This window comes from Dufourea novaeangliae, unplaced genomic scaffold (genome assembly GCF_001272555.1).
Source record: "Dufourea novaeangliae isolate 0120121106 unplaced genomic scaffold, ASM127255v1 scaffold56, whole genome shotgun sequence".
NCBI lineage: Eukaryota > Metazoa > Arthropoda > Insecta > Hymenoptera > Halictidae > Dufourea > Dufourea novaeangliae.
The window spans coordinates 5,710,609-5,734,856 of NW_015373942.1; the positions used below are offsets into that span (position 1 = coordinate 5,710,609).

A 24,248-nucleotide genomic window follows, 5' to 3' on the forward strand; every position below is an offset into this window, starting at 1 on the left:
GCAGACGAACGTTTCTTTCGCGAAAGAGAATTCCAGCAGCGGCCCCCGTTGGTATGTATATGTACAGGCTGCGCCATGGTGCGCGTCGGAGAGCCAGGCAAAAGGACGATCGAGCAATTCGTATCCAGCATGGAAAACCGGTCCAGGTCTTCGCGTCGCGGAAGTGCCACGGGGGCTGGTCTCACTGCGGTAACGTCCCCGAGTCTCTAACGTCGTTTGCTCAATTAAAGTATCGAAACAATGAACAGGCTGGGATTCATTCAACGATCGACGGTGTTCCACTAGCTTGCACGATCACCACCATATCCCGAGGCCACCCCGATGGAACTACCGATCGAATTAAATGGCGAAAATCTAGGATCGACGTCTCGCTTTTGAACGACGTTGGCGAGTAATGTTCGTATTGATTACGAAGTGAAACAATTTATTCTACGATGTAAAGTTTCATTTTAACCCTTGTGTGGACAATATTAATAATGTTTAATAGACACTTAAATATTTTTCCTGGTCCGATACAACCGTGAATGAAGTAAATAAGCTAGCATTTAATTTCTATGTACGTATTCGTTTATAGAAATACGAATTTGCATAAACATCTGCTGTTCGCTCATAAATAATTAATGGAAACTGAAATGAATAATTAACACAACGTTCTGCGCATCAAGGTATCATAGCACAAACAGTAATCTCGTTTTTCGTTTTGAAATCACTTTAGAAAACGAGATAATATGCATCGTGAAAAGTATTAAAAATTAAAGCAAATCAATCTGTCGATTATGTTTGTAGGTATTTAATTTAAAAAAACATGTAAATATTGTAGTGCCACGAAATCCGTTGGTATGCAGAAGCCCAGATTGAAAGTTGATAATTATAATTTCATTCAATTAGTTGTGCTTCACGCTAACAGATACGACCGAATTCGCCATTAATTTCTCTATATATGAATAACAACACAGCGAAGTTTAAAAACTAACTGTGTTTTCAAAAGGATTATTAGGTATAATTAGTAGAATGTATTCATTTTTATAACTTTGAAAGCTGTTTGTTCAGCGTTCCTCCATTCCTGGTGTCTGATTCATTTCCCGGAATGTAATAAATATTTCTACGATTCCGTGGACACGACGCATCCTCCAATTGTATATTGAACACCGTATCTATCGAGTATTTGAAAATAATCCTGGTGAATTAAGTGATCATTAGCGTCATTAACGTCAGCGACACTGTATCGAAACCAAAATACAATAATACCTTCTACATTTAACGCGGTTAATTGGTTCTGTGAAAGTATTGGGTCAGCCCAAAGGCAATATTGGATTTCTGCAATTATATGGTAATTTGTTTAATAGAAACAACACTGTTCCTACCTAATAAAATATATACACACTCTGAAAGCTGACACAACACGTGACATTAATTTAAAAAAAATCGTTACTATTTGGTTAAATTTTCTTAAACTGACCTTGTTTTGAAAATAAGTAACGAGATGGTGTGCTTTCGAGCAACTATACTTCTTTATTTTCGGAAATAGAAAAATGCGATACTAACAGAAAAAGATTTCGCATGTGCAGGATGATGATGCTGTTAACGAACGGAAATAAAGAAAAAAGATACTTGAAAGTGCACCTTCTCATCGCTCATTTTTAAAACAAGGTCAATTCAAGAAGTTTAAATGCAATCGTAATGATTCTTTTTCTTTTAACGATGCATTGAAGTGTCCACTTTCAGTAAATGTTATATTATATATTTTATTAATTAGGAGCACACTATTTTTGTGTTCCGTCTGCAGAAATGCACTTCCTGCAAAAGTTACGAATTAATTTGTGGCCAACCCAGTAATTACGATAATTTACGATACGATCTAGTCAAAATGATTTTTCGGATCCATATTTCTTAAACCGTTATCTGCCACACGGCACTGTAATGACTTCCCGCGAAGTAATTGTTTGGAACGAAACGCTCCTACAGCGGCTCTTTTCTCTATTGTGCTGTAAATCTGGGTAACATCCACAAGAAATTACAAACACTGCTCAGAAAGTAGTGTATCTATGAAGAAAATTTATTTAGAAATGTTTCTGTGCATGCAAAATTTTATATGGGATTTGCTCTAACAAAGTAAACTAATAATAGTTTTAATCACAATTCAATAATAGTTCAATGGAATCTGTAAAGTTTCTTTTATAACACACGTATTTTCGATAGAAAAATTTTATCTAATAAACAAATTTTTTGAACATTATTCTTATTGAATTTGCATTAATTCAATTATATTAATAGATTTCCAATTCACCACAAAGTGGAATCGACACAACAGCTTCTTCCATTGATCAAAAATGTTTTCCACGGTGTTTGTAACGTTTATTCCTTCATTCTCGAATTGTTTTTCCAAAGCTCAATTCCAATTTTATCTTAAACAATAAAACACACTTAATCGCGATAATATTTGTTCTAAACAACAAGTTTGTCAATGTTACATCGACAAATATTTTAGCATAATTGTTTGCTGTTTCTGCAAAGCCACGGCGATTGTATCATTGGTGGTAAATACATCAAAACTTTTTCACTGATCCAACGCAATATGTACGAAGAGGAAGTAGTAAATTTTTGAACGATAGTACACTCCACAAGCTGGTTTTATTTTACAACCCAGTCAGTACGATCCTATTGTTGGTTCTAGCTGCCGATGGAATCCAGTTCAACATGCACTCACGAATCCGAGTTAATTCCATTACAAACACGGTTCCCTTCGTGGCTTTAACCCTCAGAACGACGACCACTGGGTCATTTTGTTCCAACTTTTCAAGAACTTCATCCAACTCAACGGCTCTCGGTTTGAAGGTTTTAAAATTCAAGTTAGCAATGGTTTATATTATAATTGTTCATATAATATTATATTATAAGGGTTTATGTTAATTAAAATTCAAAAGATAGCAAATTTGCAAAGAAATTTGTTCAAAAATGCGTTTAGAAGGAATGATGAATGGGGACCCAAACAAACTCATGGCATCAAAAACCTTCCCCGAGGGATGACCAACTCAGCTACATCATAATTTGTCTTCAGTGTGTCAGATTATGTCTCACCATATACTCGAAAATATTCAAATTTTGATTCTCTATTTTTTCAAACCACAAAGGCCTATATGGCGGAAGGCCAATAAGATTTGTCTGTGTAGATATACTTTAATCTTCATCCGGCCGAAGAGCCTCTGAGACTGTTTTATTATTTCATAATAAATAATATAATAATATATGAAATAATAAATCAAACCTTTAATGTTACTATTTTACTGAATAAATAAACTGAATTCACAGAAGCACAATATTTTAGAATTTTCAATTTTAACTATTCAGTACCGACAGCCTCTGTGACTCTTCTCCATTCAAACCTGATGAAAAAGTTTACTCAAAAAATTCGAACCAAATCGGTGACATCACTTTTTGATTACCACTTTCTTTGTCGTATCTCGTAGATTCGTTGGCGCGCGCCAACTGTAAAAATGACCGTAAAACCAGAAATCACGTGCAACGCCGTTTACATGACCGTTTTATGGACTGATTTAAGTGCCGCGGAAGTGCCTATCGCTCGTGTAACCAGCAACTGAAGTGGGCGCAGCTCAATTAGCCTCGGAACAATGACAGTCGAGGCGGTTCATTCAACGTTCGGCACACTAAATAACGATATACGCGTGCGCAGGCGTGAATGTCCTCTCGCCGTTCGTTTATTGAATCTTGTGTCGCGTCTTATTTCCACGTAGGGCGACCTAAACGTTTTTAAATCGTGTTCTGTTCGGGACAATTAATCGATAGGGGTTCTTTAGACGAGACCAGGGAGCAATTTTTATCGGGGACAAAAGGAGTTCCATGTAGATTTAATGCGTTCGGATTTTTCTTATGTATAAGGTGTGGTCGAACTTTTACAGAATAAGAAGGTTCGATGCATGTTTAGCACGGTTTAACCTGTTAACGATTTTTGACGAGTATACTCGTCATAAAGAAATGGCAATTTTTGTTCTTCTAAAGAGTATGCTCGTATGAAAAATTACGTATTGTGTATTAAAATAAAATTAGAAGTAAAGCGTAATACACCTTGAGTGATCTACAGAATGCAATCTAGAAACAAGGATCGTAAAACCATGGAAGAAGATAATTCTCAGAAAAATAGACAAAGATCGTGGCAGAGATACTAGGAACTTGAAAATGTTTACACAATGGACTACGGAATACTTCGACGGAAACAGTGGGATTCCCAAATCGTTCATAATTCCATGTTATCTAAGGTAAATGCGCGAAAGACCATTCCCAAAATCCCAAAACAAAGATCTAACTTGGGTAGACAAACCCTCTGGTTCTCTTATTTTGTCTTGACCAAAAGTAGTCCTCTATCAACAAACCTTCATCTATTTCTTCTAAAATTTTCCGGTTTTGCTTAATCATCCAACATATCGGAAAACATTACTAGACTGCGACTTTTTATGCAATTATTTAAAAGAAACGTCAATACGCAAAAAATAACGTACAACAAAAATTATCAAATAAAACTTCACGAAATCTGTAATTAATTTTAAACCTATTACAATTCTTATCAAAGGAAATTAACTTTAGTTTAACTCACATTTTGGTAAACCAGTCTGTGGAATCCACGTTGAATTGGTCTCAAAACATCCTGTATATACATTTGCACAAACATCCACGTTCCTCGATCACCTTCTTCAATCACTGTTTCAATGTCTCGTTCCGCACTTTATAAATGCACAAAATTACCCGCGTTTATATTAATATTTTACTTAACACGTTTGCTATCATCGTCATATGTATATAGTACAGCTCAAAAGTAATCGAACACACACTGCAGAACGTTTTTCAAATGAAATCTCTGCAACTTTCAATATTTTCAGCACGTTAGAACAAGTGTTGTTTTGCCAAGGGACGAACACGAAATGATTAAGAAAAAGGTGAATTTCGTATTTATAGGACTCATGGTAGGGAAATGACCCTCAAGGGACAATAACACGTTAGGGGAAAACCCAAACTGTTCATAGTAATGGCAAGACGGTCTAAGGGTCATAAAATATCTACCTGAGTTTAAACATTGTCCTAAACTCCAAAAGTCATACCGTTCAAACAATTTTGAGTGAAAGATATGTATGACACACCAATCTTTAAATCAGCATACTTCATTAGATAACAGCAAACTTTACTTTGCAATATTTACCTATACTTTATGTTATTCGTTATCTCTGTTTAACATCTTGTTAATACCTAATCAAGAAGGTATGAATATTCCACTGAATAGAATGATGGAAATCCATCGTGGTCTTGTGATAAACGTTGTCTAAAATACAATAGTGATAGCGATTGTGTTAAACGAAGATGACTATTCCATGCTATTGCTTTCGCTATTAGGGGGGATGTTTCCAAAGTTCTGGGAACTGCGATCCGGCTGACTAATGCAAGGGTAATGACTACATAATGCTTTCAGGTACAGATAAGTCCTGACAGGTTTTCCCAACGATGTCAATCAATGCCGTTCAGAATGATTTAGCCGTTTGGCGAATACTGACGTGGCTTTTTAAGTGTTAATTTCGCAACTATAGAAATCACTGTCAATCCTCAAAGAGCCATTATTTTCTTAAACATTAGTTTAAACATTATTTTATTTTCTTTACATTAGTTTTTATCTTATACCTAGTAACTATCATCTATTTCCTAAATCGAAGAAACCTCTACGTGGCGCAAGATTTGAGGACTTAAATGGCGTAAAACAAGCTGTAAACCTGTGGATAAAAAAGACGGAACGGAATTTATACCTAAAAATTATGATGTAATACAGACGAAAATGAATGAAGTAACAAATTTATAATTCCCAGAACATTGGAAACACCCCTCCCTCGTGTATGTATATACCGAGTAAACTTTGTACGAGCGATATGTACATAATCTGACTAGAAAATGTTTAATTACTACGTCGAAATATTTTCCGACAGTGGTACTAGTGCCTTGAAAATGATTAATTACTTCATCTCGAACCCGAGTTATCCAAGCATAAACGATCCCCGTAATTACATCGAGCTGAATTGTTCTACTCGAAAAATTCTACTCGATAATCGAAAAGTTTTTAATTGCCTGTACGAAGTGAACTCTGATTTTCTAGAAAAATGGACTGACGGGAGGCACGGAAACGGCCCGGTTACACACCGCAATTTCGCGTTCACGCTTTCGCCCATTTTCCCATTAACGACGCGAATAAGTGTATCGAGGTTGTTTCCGCGCGGCTCGTCCGAGAACAGCTCCGACGCGCACTGTGTGCAGTAATGTGTCTCGAGTTCTTTTAACTGTTAAACGTAAATATCATACAAAAAATTGCTGTTTTACCTTCAATTCGGAAACTTTTGGGACAAATCGTGTATGTAATTTTGTTTGGGAATTGAAGGTTTTTCTATTAGCAACGTGGCAGTCAATGTGGCAATATACTCGTTGATAGAGGAAAGAAAAATCTTGTAACAGCTCAACCGAAATAGTCCTATATGTTTGAACACGTTTGAATCGAGTCACTAGCTAACCTATCGCCGAGTGTTACGGCAATTCGACAAATGTGATTGTAACGATCCAACGAATGCGTTCGATATAAATGAAAATAATTAGAATGCCGGCTAACGAAGACGTTGCGTACCATTCTCTCTTAACTTTCTTCCGCTATTTTTACCTATCGGAGTCCACTGACCTGTGGCACACGCACGTTCGCGGGATGTATTGTAACAAACCGTAAAACGAAGTACCGGTTATCATCATTACGGTACTCATTAAGCGTTCAATAAAAAAACCCACGAAACGAGCGAAACATTAACATTCATTCGTACGGAACTGAAATAATAACAGATTAACCGTGCGGTCCAACGATGATTGTTAATTATGAGAAGCGAACTAGAGGATTTATTTTCTGAACCACAGTGGGTAATATACGATCCGTGATAAAAGTCTGGATGCAAATGAGTACAGAGTGATTTTATAAAATATCAATCAGTAATTTTAATCAGAGTAAAAATAAAAGAATGATTTCATTAACGGTAATGAAATTCCAAACATTCTGACTTCTTAACCCATCCTGTAACACATATAGGAATGATCCGGTAGCCCAGGCGCAATTTTCCTACTGATTATATTACCCTTTCGCTTTATTTCTACATAGAAATCAGTTTGCTTGTTAATCTGAGTATTTTCTATTGATTTTTTCTGGTGCACATACAGGAGGAAGAATTCAATTGCAACTGGTGCACTCGAGATTACAACTGGTGTATCCGAAATTGCATCTGATGCACTCGAGAATGCAACCTATTAGGTCGAGTCATAAATAACTTATGTTTTCCAGATTTAATGATGTGATCTTATTCATAACCGTAGCAACCAGTTTATCAAGTTTTCTCGAAATAGGAGTTACAGTACTATCAAAATAAACAGCTCATTTAGTAATTGTTTTAGCGTCTACGGTGACAATTATTTTTATGAGCGAACCCGACAGGGTGTTTGAGATTCCAACTAGTAAAATTACAACTATTATACACACAAAAATTGCAACGCAGCTGGATCGATGACGTAAATTTCCGATAAAATAGAATCGTTGATTAAAATCCTGAGTATCGACGCATCGTCCTATTAATAGCTAAAACAGAGAGGGACCTATCCGTTCCCTATTTTTACGACCGAGCTGCCTCTAGTCGGTGGATCTACTCCGGTGGCTACACGTTCCTAGCGCCTCCTCGCCAATTACATTTAGGCTGTGTCTCGTTTAAATATATTTATCCCGTTTTCCGCATAATTACCGACGCGCCTGGCTATTTAAAACGCCGCGGAATAAAATGTCTCTCCCCCACCCCGGAACGAGGCTGGCACAGGAATAAATACAAGCTGCGTAGAGGTTTTCCTCGCTGTTCTGGACTTCCCGTAGCGCTCGATTCAGGAGAGCTTGTTTTCCAATAGAATATATTGTACACGAACAGACACCTGTGCAATAAGTTTGTAAATGGTGTCCAAATTGATCGTAAAATTCAGTATATGCACCGTCTGACCGTGCACGTTATCCTACGCTGCCATATTGTTTCCAGTATCCGATTAAAAAAAAATGTCTTACGTATTCTTCAAACACGCCATTATCGTCAATGAAGGACTTTTTCCAAAAAGACTACCTTTACGACTCCAACATAAATTTCTAAAAAAGTAATACATCCTGAACCGACTCAAGGTCTAAATCCCCTGACCCACGTAATAAAGTTCGTCCCAGTATTTATTGAACGGCCTTCGTAGACACGACGGAAGACTTCCAGACGCTATTTCAAAATCACCCAGTATATAGAACCGCCCCCAGCCTCTTCGTTTCCCTTCACGGTCGGGTCTCGTTCCTTTCCCATTTCGTTTCGAAAGTTTTCTTTCGGCCCGGAATTCAGCCAGAGTTTCCCCATGACAATGCGGAATAAAATAAAGGGTCGAAGAAAGGGGCTGTTTTAAGGGCCCTCAGGTATACACTGCCGATCTCCGAAGTTTCGGAAACAGAAGCGACTTATTCTCACTTAAAATCTTGCCCGACGGTTATTGCCCTATAATTCGCGGAACGGGAAACGAATCGGACAAACATTCCCCGTAACTTTCTGTCGGTTTTAGCGTGCAGTCCCAGCGGATTTTGTGGCATTAAATTAGGATCACCCTGTGGAATACATTCGAATCGTTCCACCCTTACAATTACGTTTCTGAATTATTATTATATTTGTTGTAACGGAGCAGACACTGAAATCTGATTTTCCATAAACATTTTACCCACAACTTTTTCATTTTCCATCATATCCTCTGAATACTCTTTTTTTTTCACACAAAATAACAAGTGGACCTAACCCAAAACCGCATACAGCGGTTGCATCGATGCACTCGAAAAACAATTTTCCCGTACCAAAATGGACCACATGAAACTATTCAATCTTTTTGCATTGGTATTATTTTTCTAATTGTAACCATGAAAAAAAATACAATTCGTTGCGTGCAGAGTTGGAGAGAATTTTATTCGAACAATCCTAGCATCCTGACCTTTAACCCTTTATGAGGCAATGGCAATCACGTTGCCTGCAACTTTTCATTTTTTTTCTTCTACATTGTCAAATGTCAACTGCCAATTTGAGTTTTACAGTTACGGTAAATCCTCGATGAGTGTTCGAAGGCTCCTCAACATTGACAAGGAGAGATCCTCAGGTGTAACGCTGACGTTTTAATTAGGTTTATTGGTAGAGCTTGAAATTCTGAAGTCAATGATACTTGTTCCAGCCGTATATGGCCATTAGTTGATGATATATTTAATGTTCAGTGCCGATGAGCCTTCGAACACTCATAGATGGTTCACTGTATAGGGACACGGGGATTGCTCGCAAATTTAAATTATCAATTAATTCTTCATATTTAATGTGTAAAACTACTTTTCTTTTAACGAGAAAGGTGTTAAATAATATTACGTTCCAAACTGAGACGCATTTCAAGTTAAACAACACGTAAATAATTAGGACATCTACCCTATATCGGAAGAAGGGAAAAGCCAGTCGTAGAAACGAATTCGAAAATAGACGTCAGGGAGAGGCGAACGGTAAGCTTATATTTAGGCTGGGGGGAAGTGAGGATGCACAGTGTGGGAGTGATAGTTAAAAGAGAGGCGAACCATTAACGCGAGACTGAAGAAACACCGTGGTCCTATGGCGCGATCCAATTAATTATTACGTATACTGAGGAAATATTTGTCCCCGCGTGGTGCGTATTGAGCCGACCCGAACCACAGCTAAATTTATCATAAACTTACGCCACGTTTCGAAATGAAAACTAGAAAAACAAAGAAATGTACAAAAAAGTTCGTGAAACTTTTGTTTTTGATATACAGCGACAAAAAGATAAAAAATTGGATAAACTTTTGCTTCTGATATACAGCCACTCTCGGTCCCCACGAATTACTGTTAGTGGTACACACTGAAGTTTGCATACTGTGATCTTCCATTTTAGGAACTGTTCACACGCTTTCAGAACGGAATAAATTCGAAACATTGTTGATACGGAAACGCTACTCTCAGTTGTTTTCATCGAGGAATCACTCTACCTACTAGTACACATTACACAACATACATTAACCAAAGCTATTCGTTTCCACCACCACACAAATACAGTAAATCATCGGTGAGTGTTCGAAGACTTCTCGACACTGAGTGTTCAGATGTTATCCCCACAATTGGGGGGTCGTCTTGGAACCAATCAGCGCGTAACCAATGTTACCGCAGGAGCTCGCCGACAGACTCGCACTCTGATTGGTCAGGGGTTTTCGATAATATCTCGTTAACAAAGCCTCTGAGAACTTTTTTGCTAAGGAGAAAGTTGTTTCAAATCACCCCCGTAATCACACCTTTCAAGGACTTACACCTTTTTGGAACACCCTGCATATGTTCGTCCATCAGTTTCTGCAACACCCTAAACACGAGCGAAGATTCCAACCCCCCAAAAGATGCACCGTCTCGATGACAAGTGAACGTAACCGCAGCAACGTCGTCCGTTCTATTTATTTTTACCAAGCAACGCATATCCAGTGATTACAGACGATATATTATTGGACCGGAGATAAGTCCGTACTCGAGGAACGATTGCTTTGACCCAATTACGCGTTATCGTGCGACCATTAACATAATACGATCGAAAGAAGTCGGCCCCTATCGGAAGAAACTTCGAAAGTTTCCTCGCGCAAATATTCTGTCTGGCTGTTAACCTGGTAACCGTGATAGACGAGCGAACTCGTCACTCGTACACGACCTTATCTCACGATGACTTTTCTATTTTCTTCGCCGTCTTCCTGAGATGATTCTCGCATCGACTATACCATAATGTCTGTATTAGTATAAATTACATTGTGATCGTGTTTATCGAACCATAATCGATTTAAAACCACCGAATGAAATAGTCGCCTCGTCATCGTCGAGTTTCGTTCATCATTTGAAATTCAATTTGCATGAAAATGAATACGCTGTTCCACTGTGGTGCAAAGGTGTATAATGAAATTCTTACAAATTTGTTTATTCATTTATTAATTTGAAAAACAAATTTATTACTTTTCGCTTCGGGAGCTAGCGGTATCGCATGGAAACAATGATGGAAATTGTAAAAAAAGAAGCTACTAAAAATTACAGAAAACCTTCTGTAACCAGAAAAAAAAACAAAACAAAATACAATTTATAACTTCGAAAATATGAATTATTCGATCCATATTTATTACGTTTCGTTGTACACAGTGTGGATCTGGCTTAAGGAATGATTCACGTATCTGTTTGGCCACGCCTCGTTAACACAACGCCACGAAAGCCAAAATTGAGTCGTCTGGACGTGTGCACACGCAACCCCATATCGTCGCGCATCTTCGACAGTGCAACGGTCTGCTCATCCTTGGTATCGATCGTTTCAACGGTGTGCGTGGTCGCTCACTCTCTACGTGTGCACGCTAATCTTGCAATATCCGTGGAGTAACTACGAGTAATAGGTACTTATACCACGTATCGAATTCACGAGTCACCCCTCCCTTCCACCACTCTCTCTTTCTATCGCCGGGAGTCGATTTAATAACATTATGATTAATTGAACCGTCCCTCCTCTTCTCTATCTCTCTCGACACAAATTCCACGGCTTTTAATCTAATCACGGATACCGTTTCAATTAACCCCGCGATGCACGACGATGCTTCCGATTACGCTTCTTTCTTTCCTGTTACGGAGGAATAAGAAGTCAAGCTGATCGTTTCGTTGGGTTGCAACATCCTCCGTAAATTATACAGGATGCCGTAAAAGTAGAGGGGGGAGGCTAAGGTTCACGGATGTATTTTACTCGTAGAAAGAACTCACGTTATTATGAACGATTCGATTCGAGTTGTTTTTCAAAAACAGACGATATATAGTCAGCGAATAAGACGGAGGAAGTGCCGTGAGTAAAACTTTCAAGTGGATACGTGGCATAATACACCAATGGTAATTCGTTGACCCTTTGGGCTGTCGGGAGTATCTCTTTTGGGACATAGACAAAACTCGAGAGGCACTTCAGCGCAGTGCCAATTAAGCAATACAATTCCAAACAGTCTGCAAAATCTAGTAGAAGTAAATAGAAACATGCACTGCGAGAATAACGAGCACTATGGGAGTCACTACTCTAATTTGCTATCTTCTCCACTGTCAACGTTCGAATCTAAGCAGAATCGATGCCACCTTCCCAGACTAAGGCTGTTATTCACCAAAACTTAGTTGAAAGGAATAGAAATGAGCACTATGCGAGTCACTAGTCTATTTGGCTATCGTCTCACCTGTCAACGATAGAGTTTAGGCAAAATCGATGCAACCTTCCTGGAGTAAGGCTGCCACTCATCAAAACCTATGGAAAGGAACAGAAACCAGCACTATGGGAATAACGAGCACTATGGGAGTCACTACTCTAATTGGCTATCTTCTCCCCTGTCAACCATCAAGTTTAGGCAGAATCGATGCAACCTTCCCGGAGTAAGGTTGTTATTCACCATAACCTAGTTGAAAGGAACAAAAACCAGTCCTGTGGAAATAACGAGCACTATGGGAATAGCGAGCACTATGGGAGTTACTGCTCTAATTGGCTATCCTCTTCCTTATCAACGATCAAGTCCAGGCAGAATCGATTCCCGAGTGAGGCTATTATCCATACAGCCAAATCAGAGCGAATCCGCATAGTAACCGGACGACGGACGTCAAATATTTATTTCTGCCGATAGATATAAACGGTAACCGGAGTGACGCCAGGCCAGATCCATCTGGGTGATTACCGAACCAGTAATAATGGATACCTTGTGTCCTCCCATCGATCGCGACGATACAACCAACGACGTTCCGCCACCTTACAGGAAAACCGACGTAGGAAGGAACTCGCTCGCTTGCCGGCAGCTTCCTCCGCGCTTTTATCGAATCGAAACGAACCGCGCGGAAAACTCTGGGGCTCGATCTTGTTACCATGCCGGAATACACGAACTGGAAACGCCGATTGCTCGTGTACAGGGTGTCCCACAATTGGCAGTGCTTTCAAGAAAGTTTGCGAATAATAAAAATTTACCCTACGGAAGCGAACTATCGAGAATATAGTGGTTGAAGGGTAAGCTTTCGAAATTTTAAGAGCATATTTTTGTTCCCCCTTTTTTCAGGTACAGGTTCATTTAATATAATACTGTAATAATGTAAAGTCGAGTGTATTTGGATGTGAATCCGAATATGTATTACTTTTAAATAGTAACAACGCCATCAGACTAATATTTTCGTCAAGAAATGTAACAAATTCAAAGTCACAGAAGGATAGCATGACCTCATGGTAACATAACCTCAAAATAACATAACCATAAACTATTATGACCTCAAAGTATGGTAACCTCGAAGTAACATACCTCAAAGTATCGTAACTTTAAAGTAACATAACCTCAATCTATTATAACCTCAAAGTATCGTATTAGTCTTCTGAAATTCCGTTCTACTTCACTTGTGTTTGAAATTTTGCTCGTAAAACCGAGAATTTTCATTAACCATCACTCAATCTACTATCTTCTATTATCAACGAAGTAGTAGATTCTCGAATAATTCGTTTGTTAATAAAATTCCAAAAACGCCACAATTTTCGACGTGTCCACCTCGCATAACCCTCCAACCTAAGGGCTTTCCGCGCGAATCACCGTAAACTTCAGCCTCCTGCGGAACGAGTTGCACGTCGCCGTAGTATTTTCTCGTTACTCCTGCTCTCTTTCCGCGTTCGTATCTCGTAATTTACTGCTGGCGTCCGTCTCGCGTCCGATTGCTCCGCGGAAACTTTTATGAAAGGGCCAAGAAATGCTTTCCCCTTCCTTCCTGGTTCTTTCACCCCTTAAGTTTCGCGCCCCTTACCACGGAAAGAGAAACGAGGCAATAAGTCACCCGCAGTCGACAACAATGCAATACAAACGGGGGAATGGAATTACGTAAAAAAAAATTGAGGTTTGCGTTCTCGAGGAGATTGCTTCCGGAGAAATATCGATAAATATTCGAGGGCGTGAAAATCCACGGTGTACAAGGTTTAACTTGTCGATGCTCAAATATTGGCCAAACCAGATTGAGACAACGAAGTGCCTGTCCATTAAATATTCATAAATCGAACGTGACTGAGGTGTTACGTAATATCCCGAAGTTGCAACGATGGAGAAGAATAATCTTGACGCGAAGAAAAAGATTTTTCCCAATCACTGTACAATTAATCCTTTTAGCGTGAAAGGAAAGACAGTTGAATATGTTCGACAGTGAATGTGTTAATAAAGTGCAATGGGCTTTTTATTGTATAACATTTCCCCCATAAGACCGTGGACTGTCACCCTCTGCTATATCATCGTATTGCTACCCTTATCATCCATAGAGTTAGGGTACCAGGCCTACCAGCAATAGACAGAGATAGAAATGACGCGCCAGCCAATAAGAGCGATCACAGAACTATGTCAACTGCTCTATAAGATCTCATTTCTCTGCAGGCATAATACACTAGCCTACTAACCACCTTCATTAGTAGAAAGTGTATTTTATTACACTTAAGTTAGATTTAAGTTAGATTCACCTTTGGAATAGGAGACGTCAAACTCGACGATTGGATTGGTCGCAATGCATGACAAGATTTGAGACGATCATCATCGTTGCATGAAATATTCGGTGTCTGTCGGGAAAGTAACGTCAAATACACCTATCAGTAAAATAATTAATTTCATGTGCCTTATAATAACGACCTTATAATACGTGCCAAAATTCGTCACCAATAAATAAACAGTCCACGTAAATACTAGAACAGAAGTAAAGAAATAAATGAAAGATCGACTTGTAAATAAATAAAAAACCGTCCTAACCCCGTTGCGCGATATTCCAGAACGTTTCCGAATTCCGTAAGGTTCTCTCTTCGAAAGACGTCAGGATCAAATTGCTTGAATAAAATTGAATTTTTTTTTTTACGTCGTCTACGAAGGAACGAATCGAACAAGGCAACACATACACACACACGCCTCCATGACCACCCCGTCGAATATTCTACATCTGGCAAAAAAATTCGACTTATTTTCCCCGTATTCGCGCTCGATTCACACTCCATTGATTCCGATCTGCTGCTCGATCGGCTCGCAATACCATCCAGTCGCGACCTTATTCAGAGTATCCGATAATACCCGAAGCCCGATCCGCACACGCTCGAAGAAGTGTATCTGCCTCACTCGCGTCGCGATTAATGAATGTTATTATCGTGGGCCCGAGTAATGAAGCTCGATCCGATCGGATGCGTGATTTCGCGGGACTCTATGCTGCTGCACGATTCCCCAGTTATTATGCCAATTTAATCTTAATAGTGTAGTATCGATCTGAAGGAATAGAACAGAAGAGTATGAAAAATGAAAAGGAAAGTTGGGTTCTTCTAGTTGATGATGAGAAATACGTCTTTATGGTGGAAATACTGCGTTATATGTATAGTGTGTAGGGTGTTTTTGAAAGAAGGGGCTGTTTTGAGAGTTGATAATTATTGTGGCAATTTAATCTTGATAGTAGAAGTAATTTGAAGGAATAAAACAGAAGAGAAATTGGAAAAAGGAATAGGAAATTGGGTTCGTCGAACTAATAATGAGGAATACGTTTTCATGATGAAAATATTGCGTTATATAGTCTTTGCACAAGAAGGGACTGTTTTGAGAATTGATAAGGAATGCAATTACGAGTTAAAATGATTGCAATATGTACGGAGTCCCGGTTAATATTGCGTAATTAGAAACGTTGGTTCAATTAAGTTACTACGGTGTTAGGTTACACTGTGCAGGATGTTTTTAGGAAATTAGCGGTTGGTGAGCTAAAAGGGACTGTAATTACGAGCAAAATGTTCTGATAGAAGGGGTCACTCTGATATACAAGGTGAACCAATGAAAATTACTATCTTAAATGGGTCTGGAACTGTAGAAGTGAGAAAACAATTTTTTAAATAATAATCGTTCTGTAAAATAATCATTTAAACCACTGATAGAATCTGTTGCACTAAAGAAACTTCCTTGGAGAAAATATCCTAAGTAGTAATGCAGATATTTAATGCTCTACTTGATATATTCATAAATGCTTCGATTAAAATTGATTAATAATTACTCTTTTATTACTTTATGCTTATTTTTTAATGCATTTACGCAGTAGCACAACAAAAATGCAGAAAAGGGAAAATGCAGAATTAATCTGTGCATTTGGACTAATCTTTATACATATTCAGCTCACTCGCTGGTAAAATATTTATTAAATGAAAGCTGCTTCTATGTATGTAAACACGATCCCTGGTTTAAAGCCTGAATTAATACTAACACGCGACCTATGCTTTCTCTCGAGCAGGAATAAAATTTAATCTCACACGTAAAGATCAATTTCACATTTCATTAATCTTCCACCGATACTGAAATTTATATATACGCAGACGCTTTTATTATTATTGGTATTCACCTGAATCATACACCTGCGATATCAATATTTAAAGATAAAACCTTATCCAATCTCCTAAATTCATTAGAATTTTCGAAAAGTATCCAAGTCCATTTCTCATACGAAAAATATAATTAACACAAAAAAATTACCTTAGCCCTCGGAATATACTTAATCAGACCCGGCGACTAGGTCAATTATGACCCATAAAAAACGATATTTATTTCATTGCTGCTCAAACTGTTTTCAGATCACGCTACCGATTTATGAAATTCATCGAAACATGGAAACAAATTGTATACAAAATAGTAAGTAAGAATATGATATAAATTAAAAAATATAGATTGTAACTCTGTCCTCAAAAACACTACGAACTTTCCCGACGACCTGTTATAATCCCCTATAGTCATAGAACCACATTTTACCTCTATCCCATCAAGACTCATGGATCGAAAGCATCTATTTAATATATCGGTTCCGATAAACCAACACCGGCGAGAAGACATTCGTAGACTTGCTATTTTTAAGATCGCGTCTGGGAAGCACTCTGCAGTCATCCGGTTGTTAATAATTCGATTCAATTATATACACCGAGTGGATCGGGTCTGCCGGTCCCTCCGAACGAACCGATGCGGCTATAATGCAACCGAGACTCGGCAAGGTCGCGCGGAAAGCGGCTTTGGTCGAAAGTTCACGGTATTGCGTGAGAATTCTATAGACGGGACGAGATAATGCAGCGCGGACGGCCGAGCCGCACGTGTATCGTCCATCGTTGCTTATTGCGAAGGACAAGGACACACAGTCTGAGCGATTGCATTTGTCAATATACGCGCTAATCTTCACGGATTGTCGCAGTCTTACGTGGTCCCCCATGGCTCGTCCCCGTGCCTACAAGGTGTTAATAAAAAAAATATACAGAAAAAACACTTTGTTAGTAAAATGCACTAACATGTGAAAAATAAATTTTGGTTGTTATTAAGAACATGATCCTTAACAACGATTTCAATGGCCTTGGCGACATATTCAATAGGCGTCCACGGTAATGGATAAATACAGTTAGTTAACAGAAGTGATAATATAGAAATTACATGTACAGAGTGTTAATAAAAACGTGATACTTTCGCAGGGTAAACTCTAGATAATTAAGACGAAAATAAAAAATGGCGGAATTGCGTTCGATACTTCGTTTCCGAGTTATTAATTGTTAAAAATAAGGGGAGAACGCGTAAAATTCGTCTTACGCGATGGATTATTCTACCTGAGAGGCACGGTGTTTAACTGTTTCACGAGTTGGTTTCATTCATTTCATTTTAGTTCATTCATTCGTTTCACCGGGTCATCGATTGAGCCAGTGTATTGTATCAGCTGGAAATCCGCTGTTCGAGAAGCACAATCAAGTTTAGCACTATTTATGCGTTACGGTAGTAAAGCTCCTAGTACAGAATTTAAAATTCAATGACAGATGGCAGCGCTAGCTAAAAATGACTAACAATCATCTTTAGCGTTTACTATCGATCATACTGTATTCTGATTATCGATTCACGTCAAGTTATTGCGAAAAATGAATGGTATCATACCTCTGTCAATATGGACAATGGTGATGATAAGAATGTATAAAAGAAAACAGTGCTGGTAGAAGCAAGTATACTTTCATACACAAAATGTCGATTTTGCAATGATAGTCAATTTATTGAAAATACGAACAATAAACTTCCTTTTCATCGACACTCTGCGTAAATATTAACATGAGTAAAAAAAAAAATTAGGAACGCGCCAAGACACATACACACACCCAACGTGCGAAGTGCTACGCAAATATGTACCGGACGACGAATCCTCGATCTAACTTTCCTGAAGAAGGAAGTCTCGTGTATGAAAAATTTCACTCGACATTCTAGTAGTGTTCTACCTACCAAGAATACCACTCCACGGTCGCGGCAACGATTTACTGGACACCTTGTACGCTGTCGTGGCGTGTTATGTATTAAAGCGTATCGCGAGCACGCGAGCCGGCTTGTCGCGCTTATTCTGTTTATGCCTTGCGGTTTTCAGGGGGAGGGGGGTAACGACGAGTATGTTGTCACGTATTCCCCAGTTAACACTAACAACCAGTTCAGACGATACGTTTTTTTTTATATTACTGATTTAGTAAACCTACCACGACCAGTCAAATGATCGATTTTGTCATTCTAATTCCTGCCTTTTTGAAGAGTTCGGTAGATTTACTGGTAATTACACGGTGTCTCAAGTAAAGACACCGAAAAAAAGAAAAGAAAAAATCACCTCTTGGACGTATTGAATATTGGTCACGAGACCAGTCGTTCCCGCGGAACCGACGAATCGAGAAACGAACCTGAAAATGCTCTCGGTGGATACTCTGCGGTGAGGCGGCTGATCGATACTCGCAGAACCTTTTATGGGACTTGTAAATGCGAGGTATAGAGGACGATTCAAGAAAGACGGTCGAAGATGTTCTTGGTGGTAGCAGTTACTGTTGGAGCACAGCTGACGATTGAGGGGTGAGAGAGTATCAGGGCTTAGAAGCTTAGGGAAATTCAGAGGAAATTGTGGATGTGGATTGCCTGAACAGCTGATGGTTGAAGGGTGAGTCAGTGATTGATACCACACTGGTTGTTTGATAATTGCAACCCTGATACCTGGTAGGCCTGAGGAAATTGGGAGGAAATTTTGGATGTCGACCAACTGAACAGCTGATGGTTGAAAGAGGAAGCAGAGGTTGATGCCACCCTGACTGTTTGTTAGTTGCAATCCAGATGGGCTGACTCTATCTGCTTAATAGAACGCTCACTCTGTATGGAACAAACCTAAGATGGGATTTCCTATCAGCGTCTGAATGGCTACTAAAGCAGACGTTACCCGTCGAGAACAGTCCAACGAAACGAGAAACAGATATAAGTCGTACTTCATTTAAACGCAGACTCACCCGTCAAACGGTTATATAGAAAATCCCATCTTTACTCTGCAATAGATGACGGGTTATACTGGCGGAGTAGTGGCACAACTGATGGCCCTGACAGACCCTGTAGAACCAGCGTTTCGTAATAGAGGAAGGAAGGTGTATGAATAGGACGTAAGTGCAGTAAATCCATCAGCTGTGATTGGACAGACAATACAGCGGTGATATTCAAGCTGAGCTCCGAAATTTAAGCTCGTCACCGTGTCCCGGTATGGGTCCCTCGTGCTGCACGTTTTCCTTCTATAAGTACAAGTCATAGAATGCATATTTAATGCTCGTAGAGTGGGGACATGCCGGAAGATAGGCCCCACTCGTGAACATCACTAGGCATACCCATCAAAACTGGAACACTTAAATATCTTCTTCGTTTCTGATGATAAAGAAAAAGGTTGAAGGCAGAATTTGAGAGGTTTCAAAGCTGAAACTCAGACTCTAACGGAACACGTTGTACAGCAAAGTTTTAAATCATTTATTCACTGTGGTACTGGGTGACCAAGCGAAGTCAAGACTTGTGAGACTAAAGTAGTGAATGTGTTAACTGCAAGCTACTCAAAATGTTCCTCAGGTTCTGATCTGACGGCCGATAAAACTCTATCTACTCTTTCAAGTCTACGACACATTCTATCAACGTGAGTGCAAGTTCGACGACCTATTAACGCAAGATCACTAAAGTTAATAAATGTGTAATAAAGCAATCTTTGAAGTGTATATTGTTTTTCACCAATCTGAAGGTTCAATATTTTGTCGAGAGAAAATCGATAGTGTAAAAACATACTTTCAAGGATCTTTCACTGTACACTCACGACTTTAAAAGACCTTGTACGAAGTAATGTGAACAAAAAGTGACGTTCTATCGAGAAAAAGGAGAATACTTTATAACAGTCGTCTGTTGGAAACTAATTGTAAGTCAGTTTCTTTGAAGCTATTTCTTAGAGTGAATTACTCATGAAACAAGGAAGTGTATCACTGGTCGACGACACGTAATCTTCGGTGATTAGTCAACGCGAATACTTCTGTACCTCAACGCACGTGGTGCAACGTTGGAATAGGTTTTTTTTATGACAAAGAAAAAGATAGTCCGAGTTCAATATAATCAGCTTTGCAGATTACATAGATAGTTAGTACTTTAAGATAATGTTTCGTTATACATTTTCAGTGGTCAACAGTGAAGGAAAAACATTTTCTTAATTTTATTGTGTTTTACACGCTAACATATACTCTGTCCATCACAAAATCATCAGTCCAGTGATGACAAATCGGTAAATAATGAATATCACACAAAAATAAACTCACCTTGATGCCGCTGCGTCCCTGCTGCTTCAAAAGAACATTCTCCGGCTTCATATCGCAGTGGATGATTTTATTTTTGTAGAGAGCGTCGAGGCACTGCAGCAACGAGTGCGCGAACCTCCTCACGAGCTGCATACTGAAGCCCTGGAACTTGTTCTTCTTAATCAGCTCGTACAGGTTGATGCTGAGCAGCTCGAAGGTGATGCACATGTGGGAACGGAACGTGAACGAGTCGAACATATGAATAACGTTCATCGTGTCGTCTTTGTCCTGTTCCCTGAGCTTCCTCAATATCCTGATCTCCTCCTGGGCCTGACGATGGAACCTCTTCTCGTTTCGGACCATCTTCAACGCGACATGCTCGTGCATCTTGTGGTCGTACGCCTTGACCACTTGACCGAACGAACCACGGCCGATGCCCCGGAGCACCTCGTACCTATAGGCCACGTGATCGTGCGCCACGTGGATGTAGGAACCCTGATCGTTGTCGTAGTCGCAATTGTTCGACCAACCGATGATTCCCTGTCTCTTCTTCGCGTTCGCCCCGATAAAGTAGATTTCGGGATATTTATAGATCTCCTGGTGCTCGTACTCCGTCAGCTTGTCCTTGTATACCTTCATCACTAGGTCCGGGGTGACGGTGATTGTTTTCGGCTTGCAGGAGAGACCGTCGATCGAGCTGGCATCGGGACGGCCGTTCTTCACCTGCGCGGCGCTAGACTGACCGTTCGGCTGTGGATGCGAATTGTGAGTGGAATTATGGCTGGAATTGTGACTGGAGTTGTGGCTCGAGTTATGGCTCGCGTGGGAGCTCAGGCTTAGATTCAAACTGTCCGAGTTCCCGGTCAGACTGAGCAGACTGTTGTTCGCACTTGAGCTCAGGCTCGGCAGGTGAGTGCCACCGACCATGTGACCTACGGAATGGGCCAAGTGACTAGGCGACGACTCACCGGCCGGCTGCTTCAGGGACAACGTGCTGGCCTTCAGGGGCGGCAGATGATTGTTCTCGCCGGACGAGATGTACGTCTGCGCCGCGATCACGCTCGCGGGAACGAATTCGTTCGTTCGTGACAGGGGCATTTCGATCGAGCGACGCTGTGATCGTCGACTCCGCCCCCTAACTGGAACATTCATACTACACAACAACATGTACTTTTACGATCACGATTATCATCGCTGATAAATGAAAACACACTTCTATGCCGAACACGTTTCTCTTCTGGGTAGACACTGTTCAGACGTTAACGGTGTGGCTAGCGTGTGACGGTGAACGTGTTCTCTCGCTCATTTGTGTCCATCCGACGATGATTTCGAAGCATGCAACATCTCTCAGTGGGATTGGCTGAGATAGATCGGTGACAGCCTTATTAGAGTATTCACTTTCTCGTCCAGGATCACTGCTCGGCTGTAGTCATCGTAGTCACTCGACGATAGTTAGATAGACCCTCTTATAAGATAAGGAACAGTCAGGTGCATCGATGTAGAAAAACCCTTTCAGCGTTTTGCTACCGTCACGGTTGCTGTGTATCTCTTAATACCTTACAATGTATTGTCGTTTGGATAAAAAACATATTGGTTCGTTGGTGTTTACCATATTACTCTCAACGCAATAATTATTGCTTCGTCTTATTCAACTAGGGTTCCCGGAATCCACCTTCAATATATAGTGATTCCGCTTGATCCGCATGGACGATTCGTGTCGTCGGTGTGGTGTTCTTTCGAATAAATTATAAACGATTTCGAACCGCGATACTTTCAGTCTCGTTTAACGTCAGTGAAATGCCTCGATGTCGAGTCTCTTCGTGATTAATAATAAAGTAAAAAGATCGTGTATGTGTGTGTCTGCGTGCGACGTAGCGTCGAAACGTGTCCAAAATTATGTTGCCGGCGCAGGGTCAACGGATGTCGTTACTCGTAAGCTGCACGAAGGAACGTGTTTCGATCCTAAAGCGCGCTGCGCGAGGACTCACGATGTGTGAGTGATTCGAAGGATAATCGATCGTCTGAAAATATTTGCCGAGCAACGATAAAAGAAAGAGAAAAAAAAAGATTCGTGAAGGCTCTCTTCCTTGATGTGTAAATGCAACGGACTAGAAGCTGCGACGCAATTCTCTCAGCGACAAGGGAGCACACCACGTTCGACCAGGGGGATCCTGTTTGTTTTTTTCTTTTCGATATTTTTGCCACCGCGAGAAAACGCACCCCTCTCTGCCACACAGACAGAAACACGCGCGCACACGGGCGAAAAGAAACAAGAAGAACTATGAACCCGCCGGGCGTGACGTCACTTCCGACTACGACACACAGCTGTCTACCCCCCCGTCGGAATTATTCATCCGACTCGTATTTATTTCCCTTCGTCGCTTGACCCTTCGCTCGTTACCATCGGCCAGTGTCTCCACCTTCTTTACGGCACGGAAACGATGTGCTGCTCCTTTTACCTTCCCGCGAGCCTTCGAACGTCTAATTTTATAATCTATCGCGCACGAGGGCAAACGCATCGTGCGAGAACTGTCTACCTCTCCTAATTGGAGGTTATTGGCACCGGACCGGCCGAGTTTGACCACTTCGCTCCATCGAGCACAGTTTATTCACACGTCGATACGTAATCTCCGACGTGAATTCGAACCGTTTTTTTCCGGGTATTCTTCTGTAAATCAACGCATCGTTCTCGCTTCGTTGGCCAATTAATTCACTACCATCGATCTCATAGTCACTGTGACCAGAGGCGTCGTGCAATTAAATTCAGACTGTGCAGAATTTTAGTCGTCGTCGAAATGCTTATTGTCGTCGATGGATCGTATCTTGGTTGGTCATTAATGCCTTCTCCAGTAGCGCTCCTGTGTGAATCTCTCGCGGAACTGCTATTATGTGTAATTAGAAAAGCTTCTCAAGTCTTCTCGGGCAGTTATTCGTCGAATCAGATGAATGTTGCGTATTTACAGGATTAGTTCCTTATTCGCGTATACTTGTCGCCAGATCGTTCACATGTTCCATATGTATGTGTGTGTCAAAATTGAAGAAAAATTGTTTCCTCGAGAAACGGTCTCGAACGGTCGTCGTCACCGGCATCGAATCATACGAAATTCCTCCGACAGCAACATATCACCCCCGCGGCGGCTTGAAGCCGAGATCGAGCCACCGTGTTGCCAGACGATACAATGAATTTCTCACTGACTCGGTCGTGGACCCCGCACGCATGAAAATCGAAGCAAACACCGCGAACACGACGAACCGTGGCCGCACCTTGATAACTGTTTACAAGCGGACTGTTCCTTCAACATTAATCGTGCAAACGCGTATTTTCCAGTGGTTCGCTTTTGTTCAAAGACGGATACATGCAAAAATCGTGTGGTAGTTCAAAAACGACGAATTTTTCTTTTTATCATAGAAACAAAGCACAAGACGAACGTTCGTCGCTTCTGGCACACTGACTGGCTGGCTGGCTAGCTGGCTGGCTGACTTCTCTCTCTTTCTCT

The 24,248-nt window shown here is 40.3% G+C and overlaps 1 protein-coding gene across 1 annotated transcript in view; it reads right to left on the reverse strand.

The window, feature by feature from the left end:
• The window catches only part of LOC107185800 (dual specificity tyrosine-phosphorylation-regulated kinase 2), a 36,683-nt gene extending 13,813 nt beyond the window's left edge, over positions 1–22,870 (reverse strand). The window contains exon 1 of the mRNA XM_015573562.1: positions 20,773–22,870. Within this exon, the coding sequence (XP_015429048.1) occupies positions 20,773–21,918 (1,146 nt within the window). The 5' untranslated portion in view covers positions 21,919–22,870. The remainder of the gene's footprint in view (positions 1–20,772) is intronic.
• Between the last annotated feature and the right edge of the window lie 1,378 nt (positions 22,871–24,248).